Source organism: Cavia porcellus, unplaced genomic scaffold, assembly GCF_034190915.1.
Source record: "Cavia porcellus strain 051 isolate PalLab524CR breed Dunkin Hartley unplaced genomic scaffold, mCavPor4.1 scaffold_22, whole genome shotgun sequence".
Taxonomy (NCBI): domain Eukaryota; kingdom Metazoa; phylum Chordata; class Mammalia; order Rodentia; family Caviidae; genus Cavia; species Cavia porcellus.
In genome coordinates this window covers 37,514,098-37,536,046 of record NW_026947505.1, presented here as the reverse complement: position 1 = coordinate 37,536,046, position 21,949 = coordinate 37,514,098, and the positions used below count along the sequence as shown (strand labels likewise).

The 21,949-nt window shown below is 34.8% G+C and overlaps 1 protein-coding gene across 6 annotated transcripts in view; it reads right to left on the bottom strand.

The window, feature by feature from the left end:
* Positions 1–21,949, bottom strand: part of Pde10a (phosphodiesterase 10A) — a 566,879-nt gene that overhangs the window by 76,558 nt on the left and 468,372 nt on the right. For all 6 annotated transcript variants that reach the window (XM_063233086.1, XM_063233084.1, XM_063233083.1 and 3 more), the window contains 2 exons: positions 11,603–11,723; positions 10,446–10,495 (listed from right to left, as the gene is read on the bottom strand). In XM_063233086.1, coding sequence (XP_063089156.1) covers positions 10,446–10,495; positions 11,603–11,723 — 171 coding nt within the window. The remainder of the gene's footprint in view (positions 1–10,445; positions 10,496–11,602; positions 11,724–21,949) is intronic.

Genomic DNA, 21,949 nt, shown 5'->3' with positions numbered 1-21,949 from the left:
CTGTTTAAACATAGTAGTATCATGATAGTCTTATTTTTAAAATATTAAGCACCCTATACTGCACTTTACTTTTAGGTTAAATGGCATTGGTATGATTTAAAGGTTAATGACTCTGAAGCAATAAATGCCAGACAACTGACAACTCTCTTAACATAAATTGCAATGAATGGTGACTATTATTCCTATTAATACTTGCTGTTTACTAGCACAGCTCTAAGATGAATGAGTTTTGAGCTTTGTAACATTAGAGAACTCCTTCTTCAAATATGTCACACTCACCAGTGAAGGAGCTCTGTACCTTCAAACTCCACGCTCAAGTCAATAAGGAGTCAAAGGGAGAGGCGAGCATTGGCTTAACTCTGGCATCTTTAAATAAATCACCATTATAAGGAACTAGGAACTAAATTCAAGACATATTTGTTCCCAAGCATGTCCTCACAGTTAGGACTATGGCTAATTAGCATTTGCTATTAAGGGCAATGCATGTGGAAAATATACCTAAGTGGTTCTTTTGTAAAGGATTAAACCTAATTAATACAGTATGTTTCAGTACTGGGCATACACTTAGACCTATCAAAGTTTTTTTATTTTGTTTTGTTTTGTTTTGTTTTTTAATTGGTACTGGGATGGAACTCATGACCACCTGCTTGCAAGGCAGGTGCTTATGCCACTGAGCTAAATCTCCAGCCCCTGGGCATACACTTACAAATAATATGTACAGGATGATAAAATTATTTTTAGAAGGGTACAAATAATTTTGTCACTGCTTTTATTTTTGGCTGCTGCTTTTAAAGTTGTGCTTCTAACATGTACCAATACATATACGGCATAGAAGACTTTCATTAGGTTTGGTACTGATCAGTGGTTGACCATAAGTCAGGCATCACCTTTTCTTACAATTGAGAGAAAAGTAGAAAAAATGATTCAAGAACAGGGAAGAGAGATGAATGCAAGAAAACATTAAAAGTGATGTTATATTTAGCCTGAATAAAAACCAGAATTGACAATTATTTTCTCAAACTAAGGGAAAGTCATAAAGAGGATGCTGAGCAACTGTTCCTTTGCCCTACCAAGACAGAATTACAGGAAATGAACTTAAAGTGAACTGAATGGTTTAGAGAACTCTTAAAAAGGAATGTCCTATTAATGATAAAGTAAACTCTGAAGCAAGTTTCCAATAGTAGCTTTGGATTTTTCTCTTTTTCTTTTTCTCACCCGAGCCCTCGGCATGTAATGGTTTAATTACTTTATGCTTTATAACACATTTATGATTTGGAAAGACAAGTCTTGCCCTAGTTCTTTTTTTTTTTTTAATTTTATTTAAGGAGAAAAGAAAAAAAAAGCAGAGAAAGGGTACAAGTTATACAGATTTGCAGAAAAAAAATGAACAGTAGGAAATTACTAGTTAATGGATTACATATTGTCATCTTAGAAATAATTGTTCAAGTCACAAAATTAAAGCTTGTAAAGTGGACATTCCATCAATGATACTGCAAACAGTTCTGTTCAATGATCCAATAAAACTCTGTGATATCATATTCTATCTTATACACTTAAAACATACATGCAGTTATATAATTTAGAGCACTTTCTTTTCCTCTCTTTTGTACAATGACTATTACACATTTTGGGTTTCATTGTTCTCACGGTTCTTATTACTTTTTTGGAAGAGAGTAAAACCAAATGTGACATAACAGAACAGAATCGGTCAAGTCAAAAGGGTGGACATAATAGATAATGTGAAAACATAATACAAGGTGATCAACAATGGTAATACCTCAAAATAATTATAACTTATTTTGTAAAATACAGTTTGCCTTTTTTCCTTGGAGGGTCTCTATTAATGCATTAATGTAAAGAAAACAAACTATTTTTCAACAGCAAGTAAAATAATTATTGTACTAAAGATTTAATTGATGTATTTAGGTCAATAAGAACAAAATAGTATAATCATTATTTTCATAGAGGGATACATGAAAGTATCAGCAGACAATATTTTGTAGTGTTAGTACTCCTGTGTATGTGTTTATGCTACCTGATTTATCTATAAGAGCCACTGATTAATCAAATGTTAAAAGGTAATCCCTACTCTAATTCTGTGTAAATTTATATAACATTTATTAATAAAGCATTTTTAGAGACCAAAGATAAATATTACACCTAAAAATGGAGAAAAGATCCAAAGTCCTCAGCTCCAACTATCTCTGTCTTTTCTATAGAAAAACTCAGCTGCCCTGCAGGTTTTAGCTGCAGGGAGGGCTCCTGCCATTCCTGAGCCCTGCAGAGCTCTTGAGGTGACCTGACCCTTTATCTCCCCTCCCAAGTAGAAGGTGAGAGATGGCCCAGAGAGTGGAAATGAATCCAAATTCCAAGAAAGGACCTGAGGAAAGTTATGCAATTTTTTGAAGAAACTCATTATAAACTGGTCAAAATTATATGCTAACAGCAAAATTTTACGTTTTTAAAAGTTATTTAAACTACAAGAGATTGGGGGTTGAGGTCAAAACCAAAGGGTTGGGCTCACTGAAAGGGCAAAATATTCAAATTACAAAAGTTCTGGAAATATAAATGAATTTTGTGGAAACTGAACAAGAAAACAGACACACAATTTATAAAAAAAAAGAAATGGAATAATCTAATCTAATAGAAAATAAATAAATAAATCTATTTCACTTGCTAAAAACATTTTATCTTCATTTTTACATACAATTCAAAGATCATTTTATTCTTAAAATTTCATTTTAATAGTAAAACACAAATTTTAGAAATACTTGCTAGAAGGAAAAAAACGGGCTGCTATTTTCTTACAGGACACTAGATGGCACTCGATAGTAAACAAATTTAGAGCTGTGTGAGCCATTAGCAACCCACATTGACCTACAACTTGAAATAAACCTGCTAGAGTCCATTATACAATTGTGAAATCACACAATTAATACAAACTACCACTCCAAATACAAGCCATGAAATACCAGGAAATTTTAAGGTATATGTACTAAAGTTAAAACATGGATTCCTCTCTTAATTTTTTCCTCCAATTTGTATCTCAAACAACAAATGTATTTTTTCAGTTTTGGGGTAATAAAAATCAGTGGACATGAAGGAAGGAAAATTCTATGTCTTTAAATTTAACAGGGCAGGAAGAGTACAACCGTATCACTGAGGAAAGCATATAGAGTAAAATCCCCTGTAGTCTCTGGATTAAGCTCAAGGAAAGACTAGTTTTTAAGTAGCCACATGAAGCTAGACAGACATTTATCACACCAGACCCACTGGTTACCTTAGTACTAAAATGACAAGACTAGATAACTTTGAAGCATCTCTTTTAGTTTAGTATTCTATGAATATAGATTGCTATAACTAGCCACTTGGGTTTACAAATAAAATAAAAACAATTGTTTAATCAAACCTGTAAATCTTGGGAGAAGTTATACAAAATCAATATATGAAAAGCTATTTGTGGCTTTACTTTGGAAGTGAAATTTTAAAGCATAGTTGAACTCCATAAAGTTTATAGCTCTTAAAGCTATGAATCACACATGAAAAATCATGACAACATTGTCATACATCAACTAGAATATGTGACTAAGTATAAATGGATGAAAAGGATTAAAATCAGTAAAAATCTGAATTATGCAAAAATGTAATCTTTTTTTGTTACAAAATATCTCAACTGTACCTTGTATGTCAGACACTGCAAAGGCCAGGTTATAAAATTTATTGTGTTAAGTAATAGCTCCAGAGTTCTCAAAATCATTTTTTCTGTCTAAAGAAGTCCCTCACTTTTCATCTATAAGGTGACAGGTCTTAAAATATGTACTCAAATATTAGCTTGTCCCACATTTCTTTTTATATCATCCAGTGCCATCAAATTCATGATCCCAAGCATTTAGTACTATAAGAGATCATGTGCTGTAACTGTTGGATTTTTTTTTTTTCTCTCTCCCTCTGGTTGTACCCTCTTTAATGAAAGAAATATTTTCTTTTTTATTTATCTCTGTACACTCAACAATTTCTGGTTACTCAGCAGGTCTTTAAAACGGTTTGTTGAGAAAATACCATTTATAACTTTTAACCAAAAGAGTATAACTTAAATTGAAAATTTAAGAATCTTGCCAAAATTACAGTTACTAAGTGACCAATCAGAATTCACAGACCCAATTCCAGAACCAAAAGTTTGTTCAAAGCTGAACTGCTTCCTGGAGAGTTTCCTTCTTCCCCTCAGCCCTGGGGCAGTGTGGTTAGCACAGGCATTTTCCTTGCTAGGTGTTGCCCCAGAAGGGAGCTACAGTGTGGCCCAGGAGCCCATCTCATCTGCTTCACCGTCTCCTTAGGTCTGGCACGGTGCCTCACCACAGCTGGTGCTCCAGAGCAGTCTGCTGAGGTTGTATATTAACACTATTTTCAATTTATTCCTCTAGTAGTAGACTATTCAGTTTTCTACCATTTGCACTAGATGGGGCAATTTATAGTCCTGAAAACTGTCCATTTTACCTAATTTTCACATTTATTAGTACGAAAACCATGCCAAAATGATTGACACGCTCTGTCAACATGAAAAGTTTAGAAGCTTAACCAAGTGACCTAGCAGGTCTACAGCCTCATGCTCTGTAGTGATTGTGCCCTAGGATGTTGTAATGGTTGATTCATTGTGTTAACTTGAAAAGTTGAGAATTGTAAGTAACTGGGCAGGAGGCCAGGTTCTTCACCTTGTAAACATCCTGAGCCTGTGAAAGAGGAAGGCTGGAAAATGGTGTGAGTGCTATACCTGCCCTAGGGTGGGTAGCCTACATACCTACAATCAAAAGGAGGAAGACAGCCATGTTCCTTGCTCTTGCTGTCTTCTGCTGCCTTGAACTGTTGTCCCTTTGCCAGGCCACCCTGCCTTGTAACCAGCTAATTACTGAAACATCCATAAACTGTAAGTTAAATAGATCTTTCCTTCCTGAATTTTGAGAATCAGGTATTTTTGTCTCAGCAACAAGCAAAAAGTAACTAAGACATGCCCCCATAATTTGTCATTTTCACTATATCTATTGTTTTACTTCTATTTTAATGACGAAACATCATACAACTATGTTTTCTCTTACACTTGGTTAGATTAGAAAAAGATTTATTGGTATTGTCTTTAGATTTTCTCACTTATACCAATTTCTTTTTTTTTTCTAATTTTCTTTTTTCTACCTCCAGAGTTTAAGTTCATAAATACTAAGATGTTAGAGATTTTTTGTTTTAGCCTTTTGCTTTTAATTGAAAATCAAAAATAGAAAAAACAAATTAAATAACATTTTTTAAAAACCCTAAAATGTACTACAAAAAAAAAAAAAAAAACCCTCAAGCCCAGAAAAATAGGATGGCACTTTAAAAAATAAATGAATTGCTTGACATGTAGTTTATGTGACTCCTCTCTTTGTGTGACCATCTCAGGTGACATGGAACAGGAAGCAATCAGAATACTTCTAGAGGACATTTCAGTATGCGGACAGCAAAGAGTAACTTAATCCTGCATGAAAGTTACTGCAAACCATTCGAGTATTATAATGGCAGAGATTTTAAATACCCTAAAATACATCTTTAGTGCCAGTAACAGCACCTGCCTAGTGGTAGTAGCTAATAAAAATGGGTCAAATTAATGAATTAATTTTTATTACTTATTAATATTTCTTACATACACAGTTAAATATTTAGCAGCTTAAGGAGGTATGTTTTTTTCACTGTGAACAACTTTGCTCAGACTTAGAAATACTGCAATTTATTTTCGTGGATTATTCTCCAAATATTCAACTAAGTATGTTTGACTTTTTCTTTATACAAGAAATTACTTGGTATAGTATGTTTACTTTTAAAGATTTAATTTCCTTTTGAGTTTTGTTGTTGTTGTATTTTGCTAATATATGAATCCTAAGAAGAACGCTTGAATGGAGATTAAATGCATTGAAACTGATAAAGAAAGGGAATCCCAAGTCAGTAAACTTTAAAATAATGAGTTTATATTATTTGGATAAACTTAATGATATAACTAAAGTCCTCTAGATTTTTTTAAATTTTTTTTGTCAATAACTGAAAACACTCTTGCATGTTATACTTTATAAATTTCAGTAACAAACTAGTGTATAAACTAGTGTATAAACTAGAGTTCTACTTCCATTGTATATTAAACCTTTCACCAATAAAAACCAACTTTCTTCTCCAATTTAACGCTTCTATTCCTTGAGCTAAGCTTTGTTACTGATCTGAAGCATCTGCTTTTTTCTTTTTTTTTTTTTTTCATTTTGCTGAAATAGAAGACAGGACAGTTTCATTTCATTATAATCTGAACTAAATAAGAGGTTTATTATTGTCTTTTTCTTAGTAGCTATGTCTCACTTATAATTTTTTTCTTAGTAGCCATGTCTCACTTATAATTTTGATATAACTATATAATGATTCTCAGTCATATTTTATGCTTTATTTTTAGTACTTTTTAAAATTTGATTTGTTTTCCATCTTCTGCTTAAATTTTGTGTTTTCTTTGGTAGGGCTGACAATGGAACCCAGGGCATTGCACATGCTAGGGAAGTACTCTTTCAGCTAGCTATACTCCTTGAACTTTAAAAAAAAAAAAAATTAAGAAAGAAGTCTGATCTCAAGTGCACCATCTTCCTGCCTCAGTCTCCCGACTGGTTGTAATTTCAGGAACATACCACCATCCTTGACAGTTCCTATGTTTTCTTTAAGTATTTTCTCCTGATAATATAATGATGGACTTTTAAATTCTACTACTGAAACCTTTGACCTATTTATTTCTACTAACTTATTAATAAAAAGAAATTAAAACTTTCATAACTGCAAGAATTTTATAATCCCTTCCATCTTGTTCTTAATTCTTGGCATTTGTTTATGTCTACCAAAAATTATCTGTTTATTTGGATTGAACTATTATAATTTAGTCAATAGAGGATATATTTCTGTTTTGTAAATCTGAGTTTAAGGAAGACTTTCTTATGATGATTTAACACTGGGGACAACTTTTAAAATATTTATAATTATATTATGCTACCTTTCATATTCAAATTAAGGATAAAAGAAGGTATACATGTATTAGCTCACTTGTGCAGAAATGTTCCATTTTACTTAATACAGTTAGCTGCATTCTAGAAATATATTAACTTCTATACCAAGCAGTGTAGCAGATGAGATAATTTGGCACTCTTGAAAATTTTTTAAAAGTTATTTAGACACTGGATACAGAATATTTTATGTCTTTTATAATGCATCTCTGGGCTGAGAGTGAAAGAAATCCAGAGAAATCTTGAAGGAACCCTTGAAGGTGAGGAAACTCAAATCTGGCTCTTTGTTGAGATCATCAACGAAAGCCTAGATATACTGATTCTACCCCAAGAAAGCCATGTGGTGAATAAGAGACAAGAGTTTAGCTTCAATCTTTTCGTTGAGTGAAATTATAATCGTGACTGAAATTTAAATCTATACTTTCTAGTCTAAAAATCTGAACCAGATACTTCAGTTTACAATGTTTCTGAATTGGCAGCACCTTACTTAATTAGCAAAAACAAATGCACGTTTCTCTCTAGGAAAGGAAGGAACAGAAACTGAACTTCGAAACAACCCTGGATATTACATTTTAAAGGCCCTCTGAAGAATATTATTCATAGTAAAACAAAGAAAACAAAAGGAAAAGTATGGAATACATGACCAAGTAAGTCACCATTTGTGAGAGATTGGTACAACAAAAATAAGATATTTATTTAGAAGCAGTATATGAGAGGTATATACACTTCATGAAGCAAAATTTCAAGAAACAGAAGACAACATTGAAAATTATCTAGGGAATAAAATACACCATAAAGAATGGCGACTAGCCATTGAAACAAACAGCAGCTTTACTGTAGTCCATTTCAGAGAGATTATGTCTTCCAAAAGCATCTTTCAAGAAGTGGATGAAATAAAGACATAGTCAATCAAACAAAAATGGATAGTTTCTCATCAGCACCATCTCCCTGCAGATAATACTGTAAGATGCACATTAAGTGGGAGAGGGATGGCCCGTAGGCAAAGTCCAACATGCAAAATAAGTCAAAACAAATGGCAGTTATTTAAACATACCTAAGAAACAGGTCTGTGAGACTTAAGACATTGCTTTTTCCTAGTGACAGTAATCCTGGTTGAAGGAAAGCAAGAGGGCCGTCTACCTCTGTGCAATGCACAAGAAGAAAAACAAAGCAAGCGAAGTGCACAGTATTATGCCCCTAAATTATCCTTGCAGGCAGGTCCCTGTCTTCAAGAAGTTTATATTCCACCAACACAGCCATATAAATCATTAAAAAATAAAAACAGACTGAGCTAAGATCTATGAGAAATACAGTCGGATCCAAATTAGAAACGTCAGAGGAAGCTGCATTTTGTCACACAATCTGCTGTTCTCAGGAACAATATGTTGAAGCAAGTTAGACTCAGTCTCTTTGATGAGGAAAGACAGGATGAGTGAGTGATCCCAAAGGAATGATGCAGAAACCCTTAACCTACCCCAAAAGCTTGGAGTAAGGAGACCTGCAAATTGCATCCCAGAGGCTGTGATACCACCTTTAAATTACAGAAGTGAAAGGTAGGTAAAGTGAAAAGACTAGAACATACAAAACTACAGTTTTCAAATTATAGACAGGAAAGCTTTTTCCATAAAGTCTGCCAATAAGAAAGTAAAAAAATATAGCCAGCAATGAACAACATAGGTTTTGGAAACAAAGCCAGCTTCTCCAAGTCAGTGTCGTGGGGTCTGTTGACCCCTTTAGCTGTGTTGATCTCACCACAGCCTCGGCAGAGGAACCCTCCTGCTTTCTTTGGCCCAAAATGAAAGAGGCTTTCCTGGAATGGGCAGTGTCCATTTTTGGGCTTTTCTGTTCACATGAGCAGTTACCATGACCATTGAGTTCATCACACAGAACACCTGCTGAGCTCCTCCAAGACCCAGATCCATCCTGGACTGAAGACCCAGCTCTACAGGCTGCCTGGAGCTCATCTACATGCCAGTCAATCATGAAAGGAATGGAAAGTTGCATAATATTCTAAGAGGAAGATCTCACTGACGTGTGGACTCATAAGTGTTGAACTCACAGAAGTTGCGAGTAGAATAGTGGTTACCATTGGTGGGGGAAGTGACAAGTAAAAAATAAAAATAAAAGCCCTGATACTTTACAATTTTTTTTTAAATCAACAGGAAAAGTATATCTGGTTGTTACCTTACTGGCTTAGCCATTTAAAAATACTGTCATTGTCTAGAAAATAGCTTAGTCTTTGGAAGTGGAAATGGTAATACTGTCTGAATAATGTACTATTCCAAACGTCTTGTTTGATTCAGGGAAGGGTCTAGGAGCACAGCAAGGGGAACATAAGCATGAGAGGGCAAGAGTAAGAAGCCTACAGCCCTCTAATCGTGTGGGCAACAAATGTAAGCAAGCTAATATTATCGCAGGGAAAAGAGGATCAATTTTGAGTTAATTAATTTAGCCAGTATTTCTCTGCAACTGCTTTTACACCACGTATCATTACATTACTAAATAAAATTCAAAATAGCATCTTTTTTCTCTGTTTCTACTGATATGCTATAAAATGTCAGCAGCTCATATTTGGCTTCCTCAAGAATATAGGTATCACAGTGCAAAAATACAGCTCAAATCTCAAGTAGCATTGTCAAACATGTAAGAAGTACAGATATTTGTCAAATAAATTTATAAATTAATTTTAAAATAGAAATAAAATATTAACTGTTATAAATATGTTATGTGTAAATATGTTATAACTATGTTATAAATATAAATGCTAACTTTATGTTAAAATATGTACATGTTTTTAATGCTATCACAAAAATCAAGTATCAGTTAACTGAACATGTTGAAATACTTTTGAAAATGCCTGTGTATGTTGCACTTGACAATGGGCTGTAGCCTCCTTAATGGCTACAGCTCAGATTTCAGGCAGGAATTAATGACCATAGCCACAGATGCCATGGTATAAGAATCCAGGTTCAGTAACTGCTCCAGTGCATTTGTAGGGCTGACCTTCAAAGTATTATACATCATACAGATGGTGTTAAACATGCATTTTTATTTATTCTACCATAGGTCGTACATACAAAGGGTAGAAGCTCTCCTCTATGACACCACAGGCCACAGTGTGAAAATAAATTTTGTAAAAAACAAAAATTCTAGAAATGCCATTCATGGTGTAGAACACTACAAACCAAAACATAAATAAATAATATGTAGTAAGGATTTATGTTTAAAAGTTGCTATGCAATTCTTGATTGGCATTAATTATATATATAAACAAAATATAAGTTTAGAGTACTTGGTAATTGTAGTGCATACATCTTTTATTTGTAATATAAAGCATTTTAAAGAGCTTATAATATTTTTTATCTAGAGCACAAAAATCTAAATATAGATACTTACATTATTGCACTCTCCAAGGAAGTACAGTGCAAATCCATCAGCTTTTGTGGCTGCCAAAATAATAAAAAAGAAACTAATCTCAATGGAAGATTTTACATGTACCAATTCTCAAAGGTGAGTGTCAGAGATCTTTTGAATGAATTTGTTAAAGTAACCAGTTGTCATGCTGTTAATGGAACAAAATAATTGACAGCTTTATTCAATAATATATTTGTCAAACTTTGAGTATGTAGAACTGTTGGAAAATATATTTATAATTCAAGAGTTGTCTTTAAATTTTAAAGTATTAACAATATCAGAGCTGGTATTTATAATACTAAATAACTGAAATAAGCATCAATCAAAAGGACTGATCTGAACTCCCACATATCCACTGAAGTAAAAATAATTCCCTAAAATCACTTCAGGATCATCTCAGGCAATACCATAGAAATGAATAGGAAAAATCTTGGAGCAGTTGCTTAAATGTTAATTAATTTCTTTTTACTTATCAGTTTTTGGGTAAGACTTAGCTTCTCTGTTCTATGGCTTCTCATCAGTATAAGGTAGTAAGAACAGAAAATATTTCATGAGAGACTACAATGAAAATAAGTTAGTTAATGCATGAAATATGCATGGGAAAGTATCTGGCATAAAGTTAAGCACAATATAAATGTTGTTGCCATCACTAGATCCACTGTAGATATATTTTTTTAAAAATATGTGCCAAACATAGTGCTTCTTTCTAAAAATTACTTTTCTGGTATAAATTCTTCATTCTTTTCACAATATAAGGCACTTCTTATATAGTAAAATTGTAATCTAGCCAGATAAATTTTAAGCACTGGTTTTCCTTGAAAATTAATGATTTGATTCATAAAGATGTGAACTGATTTAATAAAATAGTGCCCAAAGAAAAGTAGGTGTTACAGGCATAGTATGCTCTATTTCTATGTTACAGAGATGTTTATTTGAGCTTAGATAAGTTAGGGATTTTTAAGTTTGATCCATTCTAGTAGTTTCATAATAAAAGCTTTATGCTTCAAACCTGGCTCAGCCTTAGAGGTAAACAAAGGACTTTTATCTACATTATAATTCATAAATTTTTGACAAATTTTTTAATGGGATAAAGTAATCTTTGATCCAGTTTTTCTAAGAGAATATAAAATGTTTCTTACCTACTTTGATGATGCTACTCAACTCATAGAGGAGCAATTGGTTGTCTCCTCCAGTATCCAACCGCTGTTCTATGTAGCTGTTTAGCTCATATACAACTCCTTGCATATTTGTATCTTGATACTTTGAATAAAAATAGCAAAAATAAAGTCAAATGAAATATATTCTTTAGTTTGTAAAACATGCTATTAATATAAATTTCATGTTAACAGTTCATTAAGCATTTATACTGCATGATATAACTTATTATATAATGCATTGAAAATTAGAAATTGCTATGACTTATTTTGAATTCCCTATAAACTGCATTTACATTATTTATGTGAAAATATGAAATCATAACTCTAGTTCTGAAATTCTACATATAATTGCAACTTGATTAACAAAACCAGTACAAAAGTCTGAGTGAAACATAGCAGCTTCCTAGAAAAGTTCTCCCCAGGCATGCTGGAAACTTAGCTTCCCAATCACCAGGACCCATCTGTGTGGCTTTGGAACAAGAGTGAGAGATTTGGACAGCAGCTCCAGTCACCATGGCAGCTGTACCCTCACAGCAAGGCCACAACACCAGGCTTTATCACAAAACAAGTGACAACAGCAGATGAAGGGAACTACTGTGGCCACCCTCCCCGGTGATAAGCTACACTGAATGAAAAATATGCCTGTTAATTAATCCCCCTGCTACCAAGCTTGCTTTGCTCAACCTATTCTCCAAAACATTTTACATATAAAACTCTCTCACTCATGGCTTAAAATGCTCCTAGGATTTCTCACCACAGTTGCAATACCAGACAAGTGTCTCTCACAATGGTCTCCCACACTACACAGTGTGGTCACTAACTACCCAGAAAGTTTCATCTCTTACTTCTCAATCCCTCTGCTTTCAGGGTTCCAACCTTGGCCACCTCTCTGTATATTGACAAGTCATTTACTTTTATCTTCTATGAGTCTACTACTTGTTATTACTAGCACCATGCCAGTATATCCCAGGAGTGAACAAATATAGGTAAGTGATCCAGTCAATCTTCAACAAGCACACAATGACCACCCTGATAATGTATAGCAGGGACTACACCTGACACCAGAGACCTTACAGACTGAACAAAACCAAATCCCTATTCTCAAAGAGCTTACATTCTAGTTGAAAAAGTATCAAAGTATAAATGAAGAAAAGTTTTCAATGGGTATACAGCAGAGGGATTGAGTTCAGTAAGCTAAAATCTATTCCCAAAATTGATGTATTAGCTTGTTTATCACCAGACCCAGTACCTGAAATCCACAACTTGATGTGGAAGAGTTTTAATTTAGCTCATAGTTTCTGGAGATTGAGTCTATATGGACAATTGGGTTCAAGACAGAAACAACATGGCCAACATGCCATGGGCATGGCAGATCAAACATGCTTAGTTCACAGTATCCAGGAAGCAAAGCAGAAGAACATTACCAGAAAGGAAAGTGGCAAGGACCATACAAATATTGTATCCAAGAGTATACCTCCATGACCTACCCAAAAGTGTGCTTCACCAAGCCCCAGGAAGATCCTAAGGTCAGTTAGATTGATACTTTACCCTAAATTCCACAAGTAGCCACAACTAAATAAGCTTCCCTGGTATACATTCAAAAATTGAGAAAGACTGGAACGCTAGAGTTAATTCGTTGTGTAAGATCTGTGTGTCCATCCTCTATGTGTGTACTGTGAATGTTCTTCCCCAAGATCCTGGTCCCATATTACAGGCCAGAAATTCAAGTGGCATCTATTTCCATCAATTGTGCTCCATGAATTCACCAAGAAGATGAAATCTCTGAGTGGCAGGAATCCAGAGCCAATGAAAGTATTGTTAGAATAATAGACAGAACCAAAGTTGCAATCAGAATAAACTAACTAGCAGAGATCTTCTAGAACCGGCATCTTGGCCACAGTACTGTGCTCCTAGAACTTAACAGGGAAGCCTACTGTGGTTAACAGTTTCTACATCTGGATAATCAGAAAAATTCTGACTTAAGTGAACAAAAAATTAACCTTGAACAAAACAGAAAACAAGAGTACTTCCATGAATTCCTGGAACTTTCCTTTTCAATTAAGAAATAAGAGGCCAGGCTGGTTGATACAGAGTTAGAAATTTATAATGTTTATCTTCTTCCTTCTCCCAGTGCAACCAAAGACCATCTGTCTGGGTTCCTGTGTGTGTGGCAAGGGTTATTTACCTGACTGAAATAGCACTGGATACTTCACTAATGCTGACACAAATTCTAAGACTCAACCACCATACAGTGTATCAGACAGAGGAGGGGTTTAAAGAGATTGAGGGGATCAACAGGATTGAGCCCCAGTGGTTCTCAAGCACAACCTGTGAAACGAGCTTTAGAAGGTACATCTGTAATAGATACAGATGTTCCCATACCAAAGAACACCCATCTCAGTAAGTACATAGACTTGGAGAAATCTGAAAGAAAAAATTTCCAAGTAGAGAACAGAAATAATTAATGAAAATGACCTAAAAGCAGCAAAACAGAAACTGACCAGATAATGCTTATGTTTTATAAAAAACTTCCAAACTTCCTGACTGCTACCTTTTAGAACTCACTATGGGCACTCCTTACCATCACTTGCCAAGCAGAGGGCTTCAGTTTTGTTACGTGTGTATTCTGCTCTCACACTGCTGTGTTTCATTCCTGTGCTGCACTCAGCATTTCAAAGCCTGAATTCCCCTTCCTTAGTCTTGGTAGATCTTTACTTTGTGGTATACTCACACCCAGTAAACCACCGGCCCTAGACTTAAATTTTGTGATTTCTTATTGCTAAAATTTTATCTTGTGAGCAATAAGCCGTAACTCTCTCAGTATTTTCTAGCATAAGGCTTTTTCCACATTCCCATGACTCTATAGGTAACTGTGCATTTGCACAGAATTTGTGCAAAAGTCATGACTACTTGAAATACAGATGCCTGCAAAACATCACAGGAGTAAGTGGGATCATAAAAGCATATGCTGCTTCCTTTACGTTCCATAAACAATATCTGTTTGGAGACATTTTAAGTTTTGAAGAACTCCAGGTAAAGTAGTCTAACATAACCTCTATTCTCTACTATTAATCAGAACCAGTAGTTCCGTGCTTCCTCTCAAAGTTCTGGGAAAGAGTTTATCTGAGAATGAAGCTAACCAAAAGGAAAGCTGAGCCAAGAGATAAACACTAAGTCATAATGGTTACTTTGAACCCCTACATCCAGCCACGCAAAAGCCTTTATGCCTAAAATTCTATTCCTTGACATCTGTTACACGTGAATAAATACATTCTCTGAATGGCCCATTTTTCTTCTTGGGGAGGGGAGCTGTAGCTGGTTCTAAGGTGGCTTCTTGGTTATTCAGTACTAGGACCCTTATACAAATGACAAATAGCCTGATTCTTTCTTCAATATATGACTACAACATGCGAAACCTAAACCCTTTAATTTTAATAATGGCTTGTGTACAGTGTTGAGATCAATAGGCAGCTTTTTTCCTTCCCTTTCAGACAGGAAATAGATTGTCATAAACAAGTGAGAACAAGAAAACATTCTGGGACAAGGACAATTTACCATGGAAGTTCTCGCTCCATATCTCTGGGCTTTAAGTTTTCTCATTTGTATGACAAAGATGGATCACACTGTCTTTAAAACACTTTTTGACACTAACTTTTTATGATAATCTATGACCTAGCTTTAAATTTTTTCTAGTTTATATTAAGCTTCAAATTCTAATCTTTAACTTGATAGAATGTTAGTATATCTTGTTTCCTTTGTTATTACAGTTGCATGATTATTATACCACAAAAGTTTTACTAAGATTACTATTCTATTTGATAAAATATGAACACTCAAATATTAAAAATCTGTTTGCAAGTGAATCTTTCAAACCGGAATACAGTATAAAACTTAAAATTACATGCAAATGTGAAATAGTAAGCATAATTACTATTTGTTATTAGCCTTTAGTTGCTTTGCCATTTGTTAGCATTATTAGAAAAGAATAGGCAAGGAAAAAAATGAAGATGAATGCCGAATCCCAGGCTACTGAGATGCTCTCAGGCACACGCTTACTAAGAAATCAATTACTTACTATCCCAGTAGTATCATTTATAGCTGTACTAGGATTGGCACTTGGTGATGTCATTCATATGAAAATGGACCCATGGAATCTTATTTTCTTTTATAGAAAATAATCCCCTATTATTGTTAGTTGATACTCAAATTGTCTCAGATGTGAACCAGAGAAACCTCTTCAAGATAGTCTCCGAAAGCCCGTCACAATTCCTCCAACACTTCACTTTCTCATCTCATACAAGACCACCTCTTGAATCAACTATCTATAATTCTCAAAGAAGTTCCTGTTCCTTTTAGTGAATAATGATACTTAAAATCAAAAAGCTGAACATGTATATGCACACGATTGTCTTATTAGCTTTTTAATGATACAAATGTTATCTGTATGAGGCAACCTGATGTAAATATATATACAAATATAAATGCTTATATAGGAATGCATAGATACACCTGTGTCAGTTACTTTTCTCTTAATGTTGGGACAAAATACCCGGCACTCGACAGAAGGCAATGTTTATTTAGCTCACTGCTTGTGGAAGTTTCAGTCTATAATCCACTGGCTCTAAGGCAGGGTGGTGCGACACAGGGCAACATTTCAAGGCAGCCGCCAGCAAAAACAGCCAGATAAAAAGGCATGGGCAAGCCTCTTTACTTCCCTATATTGTACCCAGGTCATCCTTCTCTCCTGGGATGGTATAGCACTCACAAAATGTCTGTGCCCTCCTCTTGAGCAGGGTAAGGATATTTACAAAGTAAGGATCCTGGCTCCCTGCTGAGTCTTTCAGTTAAACTTCTAAATTTCTCAAATTGATACAATGTATCAACCATAACAACCTTCTTCCGGTAATATCAATAGAACACTACACATTCTAATTTTCCTCATTTCCATATTTGCAATTACCTCATCCAAAAGTTGAGAAATCTAGCTATAAATATCCTTAACATATTTACATACTTTCTCAAGTCTCATAAAAACAGAGCTTCAGAACTGTGAAGCCATACCATTACAAATAACAAACCTTTATTACACAGACATTAAAATTTTTCGTTTGGTGAAATGTACACAACTGAAATATAAAAACCTGAAATGTATAACCTCCATATTTTTACAAGTGGACCAAGTTTTATACATCTTATCAAGTAATAAAGCATCTATCCCCAAAGTAGTTACCCTTTTTGATATTTTTACCACATATTATTTTTATAATTGTAAGCGGAATAAATAATATGTATTGAACCTGTGTAATAAGGTAATAGGATATCGGTGAGATTCTGTGTTCCTAGAATATATTCCTGCCCATTGCTTACAGCCTTCTGTAGCATGAATATGCTACACACTGTTCATGTGTCCTGCCACTGGCATGTTTATGTTTCCAGTCTAGATCTATTATGCTTAAAGCTGCTGTGAACATATTCATAGAAGCCTTTTTGTGAACATAGGTATTTAATTACCTTAGAAAAATGTAAGAGTGAAATTCCTGGATCACAATACAAATGTTATGTGTACGTTTAAATGAAACTGTCAAACTTTTTTTCCAAGCTCCCTTTTCTTAAGAAAAAGGTTAATGAAATGATTTAATCATTTTAAAGCAAAGTAAACTACAATATAGGTCAGTTATGTCACATAAACACCATGGACTGAAAAATCCTAGCTACTTTTAATATGAGCACCTCTGAACAATTAAAGAAATCCGTGAACCTTAGAGGCTCCAGCAGAATATGGGAACACTACAGTGATGCTCAAGCCTCGAAATATTGTTTAAAAAAATTTAAAATCCTAAATAGCAAACAGAAGATTAGTAATCATCTTGAGCTATCCTACTATTGTGGTAGAAAAATAAAAAGTGGCTGTCCTCATTCATTTTGGTATGTAATTCAGCGAGAGGAAATGCTACACACTGTTGAAATGAGGCATGTTTATGAGAAGTATGGTGCCCAGGTTCACAGAAAGGATCTTAAAAATGCTAGGAAAGATGAGGAAAGCTGGAGGAGGAAATCACTGACATGATTGTAGGGAAGCAACAGGCAGCACATATGGACAAGAACCATCACAGTGTATTCTTAGGAAAGACCCTGACAAAGAATCCACACTAAAAGTGGTGAAAACAAGCAGGTAAAGCCTATAATTGAGGCACTTTTGAAAACACACCATCAGTTCAGTTCAATGCAAGGAAGGAGAAACAATAAAATTTCAAAGTCCTAAAGAACATTGTATTATGCAGTAGACTATTTATGACATTAGCTGATATAATTTAATACAAAAAAGTCAACGGGATGAAAAGGGCTTTTAAATAGTAATTTCATTTAACAAAAAGGACCCATGCAGGATCCAGGAAATTAAACAGCTTTAAATTCCTGATAGAGCAAATATTTTCAGTAAGGTTAGACTACCAGTAAAACATTGTTTTCAGGAGCAGATGAATAAAAAGAAAGTGAAAGAAACAAATGGTGGAATCTAAGTACTTTACTCAAAAGATACATTCTGAATGTCACTATGCATATTTCATTTAGAAACAAACATTTCTTCAGTAATGTGTCAAGCATTAATAAGGCTATTAGTCTAAAAAGACTTTAAATCTTTGTTGGGGGAACTAGATAAACAAGGAAACATTCCTGGTGGTAACATCTCTGACAAAAATAAAACTGCCTTTGTTGCCATTTTTAGTTAATAAAGTGAAATCTGGGAACAAATGGATTTTATGCACAGTCACAATACTAGTAGTTTGTTAACAATCGTTTTTACAAGTGAAAAAATGTGTCCCAAATAATAATCTTTAACAGTCTTTGACCAATGGACCTGAACTAGCTGTTTGATCTTCTGTTATAATAATTTTCAAAATCTAAAATCTGATATAGATTTTTGGCTGCCAAAAATGATGTAATAAAACAGGTGGCAGTTTAAAATCTTGTGAAAGAGGAACATGTTTAATTCTGTTCTTAAAACTTTTTATCATAATTATTTGATACTACTTTTCAGATTAATTTCTGCCTACTAGCATTAGGATTAATAAGACATATCTTCTAAACCACCATCATCAATATGTTATCACAAAATCAGGAACAAAGTTTAACAGACAAATTGCCCATATTTTTAATCCATTATTAAGATTACAGGCTTTGCTTTAAGTACAAATAAGCATCACTGTCTTTAGGAAACATCTTCCAGCAATTAAGTAGTACTAACTGTTTCCAGATAGCAGAATGGTGCACTCAGTTACACAAAGAGATATTTCTACTTAACGCACTCAGGAGGCTGGAGTCCTTAGACCTGGTGCCCCACAAGACTTCTGAGGATCTTGCAGGATATCCAATAACCAGCAACAAGGCTTTGCAAACAAAATTTAGACTCAAACAATCCATGGATGATGATGTAAATTTTCTTTCAGGTTTTCACAAAACACAAGTTCGAGTACTGAAAGATGTTTCAAGCTGGAGAATATATGTTTCAGTTGTAGGGATCCAATGAGGTTTTCCGCAATCAGGTAAAAAAATCCTTAGGGACAAGTGGGCTCCCTGATTTTCAAAACATGTAATACCAGAATTTCACTTTATCTGACTAGAGTATTATATCTATTTCCTTTGGCTTCTAAGTTTTACAAATCTGCTACAAATCAACATGGCAGGATATCTGCCTGCCCTCCAGGTACTTTTATATAAGTATTATCTTGGAGAAGTTACAGCTTGATTTATTATTGGAGAATATATGTGTATATAATTGGAGATTTTATATATGCATATCTACACACATATACACACACGCATAAAATGAAGGGCAGAAGTGGCGAGGGTAGATGTAACATGAAAAATTACTCCAGAAAATTCTAACATGTGTCCCCTTAGTCCAGCTATCTGTATGGACCCTTTACTTACTGAATACTGAATAACATTTTAATGCTATGTCTTTGAAACTGGCTGAAGAATGCTAAAAAAAAAAAAAAGCTATATCAACTGAGATTCATATACTTATGAAGTTTAATATTCATTTTATAAAAACTTTTCTCTAAAAAATATTAGCTGATATCTTTTCCTTAAAGAATAAGCAAATTTATTGTTTTATGCTTCACTAAAATGTAAATATCCAAATTTTCTGAAATATTGACTCTTACAAATTTTTTTCTATTTCCTCTGTTTAGTAGGTTATAACTTATTTTTCTGATGAACAATTTTAAAAAATTCTTTTAAAATTCTTAGAAAAAAGTAAATGGAAAGAAGTAAAAGGTCCTTAATTGCTAAGGAAAAGGCAGTGGCTCACTGCAAGCCGGGGGGGGGGGGTAGAGATGGCCCCTCTGAGTATTTCTGGAGGTGCTTTACCCTACCATTCTCTTTGTCCTGGAGCATCAACTTCTTTCTTTTCTAGCTCATTTCTAAAAATATACAAGCATGCAGTCATTTGTTGAACTTCTAAAAAGAAAAAGATAAGAAAAATAAAACATCCCTCTTAATACCTGAACTATCCAATTACCACTCGATCTAGCCAGCTACCAATGCATTTCTCTCCTACCTTTAAGGCGAAACTCTGTAAGACAGATAGCCCCATTTACTGTCTACAATTTCACTCTTCTCATTCTCTTAAACTCACTCTAATCGCTCCAGGGAAAAGGCTCTAAATGAGGGCATCAAAACATCTCACACTGCCAAACCCAAAGGTGAACTCTCAGTCTTCCCTTCCCTGGAAACACCACAAAACATGACCTGATTTCTTTCTTATTTGATGTAATTTTTCTTCAGAACTCCAGGGCACACATGTCCCCAGATGCAAGTTCTCAGTTTTCTTTATAAATTCTTCTTCCTGTCTCTTTTAAATGTCACATCCCAAACTGGTCCACACTCACTTCCCAAATGACCTCCCCCGGGCTCATGGACTACACATGCTACCTATATGTTTATTGAATCTTAAATGACCCATATTTCTAAAGGTCTCAAGACTGACTCAGACTGTTTATTTAAACTCATGTGGCTTACCTACTAAAGATCACCATTTAGAAATGCATTGGGCAGACAGGCATGTTGATGCACACGGGTAATGCCAGCACCTAGGAAGCTGAAATATGAGGCTCACAGCAAGTTCAAGGCCATCCTGGGCTATATAGTGAGACTGTCTCAAAACAAAAATCCATTAGGCATCACCAACTTGGCACCTCCCAAACTGAACAACTGGCAGTGACTCTCCACGCATACACATGCGCTAATTTTCCTACTAGAGGGTCTCCAAGGAATGTGGTGGCAACACATCATTCAGACAAAACCCTCAAGTGATACTTTCCCCTCTGTATTTTTTCTAATTACACACCTGGATTAATCAATAATTCTCTATTGACAAAATAAATATTGAACTCTAGATAGCCACTGAATCAAAGCATTTTTCCCCACTTCTACTTCCAGCCTGGTTCACACCTTTGTCTCTTATTAGACTGTCTAAGCCTTTACTTGCTGTATTCATGCTTACACAGAAGAATGCAAACCATCTCTCTGTGTACTGGAGATCTACAGGATCCAGTGGAAGGCCTGGAGCTCAGGGCACTACCCCGTGCAAGTCTGTATCAGGAGGCTGAAGAATCAGCAGTGAGAGACCCAAGGATCTGCGCCATAAAGGCCCAAGAGCCAGTACTGGAAGTATCTGTGCCAAAAGGCTGATAAGGGGCTGGGGATTTAGCTCAGCGGCATAAGTGCCTGCCTTGCAAGTAGGCAGTCCTGAGTTCGATCCCCAGTACCGATAAAAAGGGAAAAGACAAAAAAAAAAAAAAAAAAAAAAAAAAAAAAAAAAAAAAAGCTGATAAATCTGTGCCAGAAGGCTGAGGAATCTGCACTGGAAGACAGGAGACAACGCCCAAGATGAAGACAAGAACTGAAGCTCCCCCAAAGGGAAAAAAAAAATCCAAAGCTCTTTCAAAGAAAAACAGCTGGAGCTCCTCCACAGAAAAGCAGTCACCAGGAAGATCATCCAAGGAAGATCAGCGGAAACCCTCCCCTTCTAGTTTCCTTTATTCTCCTACTACAATCCTCCTTAAAGCAGGTCCCACATGCCCAGAACCACACTGACTCAATTCAGCTGGGGGTTCCTCACTCACACTGACAATCAGTTAACCACCACACTTGCCAACCATCCTTGACAATAAAAAGAATTCTTTACATTATATTTGAATTGAAGCTGAATTCAGGTGCTTAGGATTTCTGAAATTATGCTTGTAATAAAACTGACTACTCACATTCAACTCATATAATTGTTTTAATTTTGTGTAATATTCTAATTTTAATGTCAGAAATAATCTT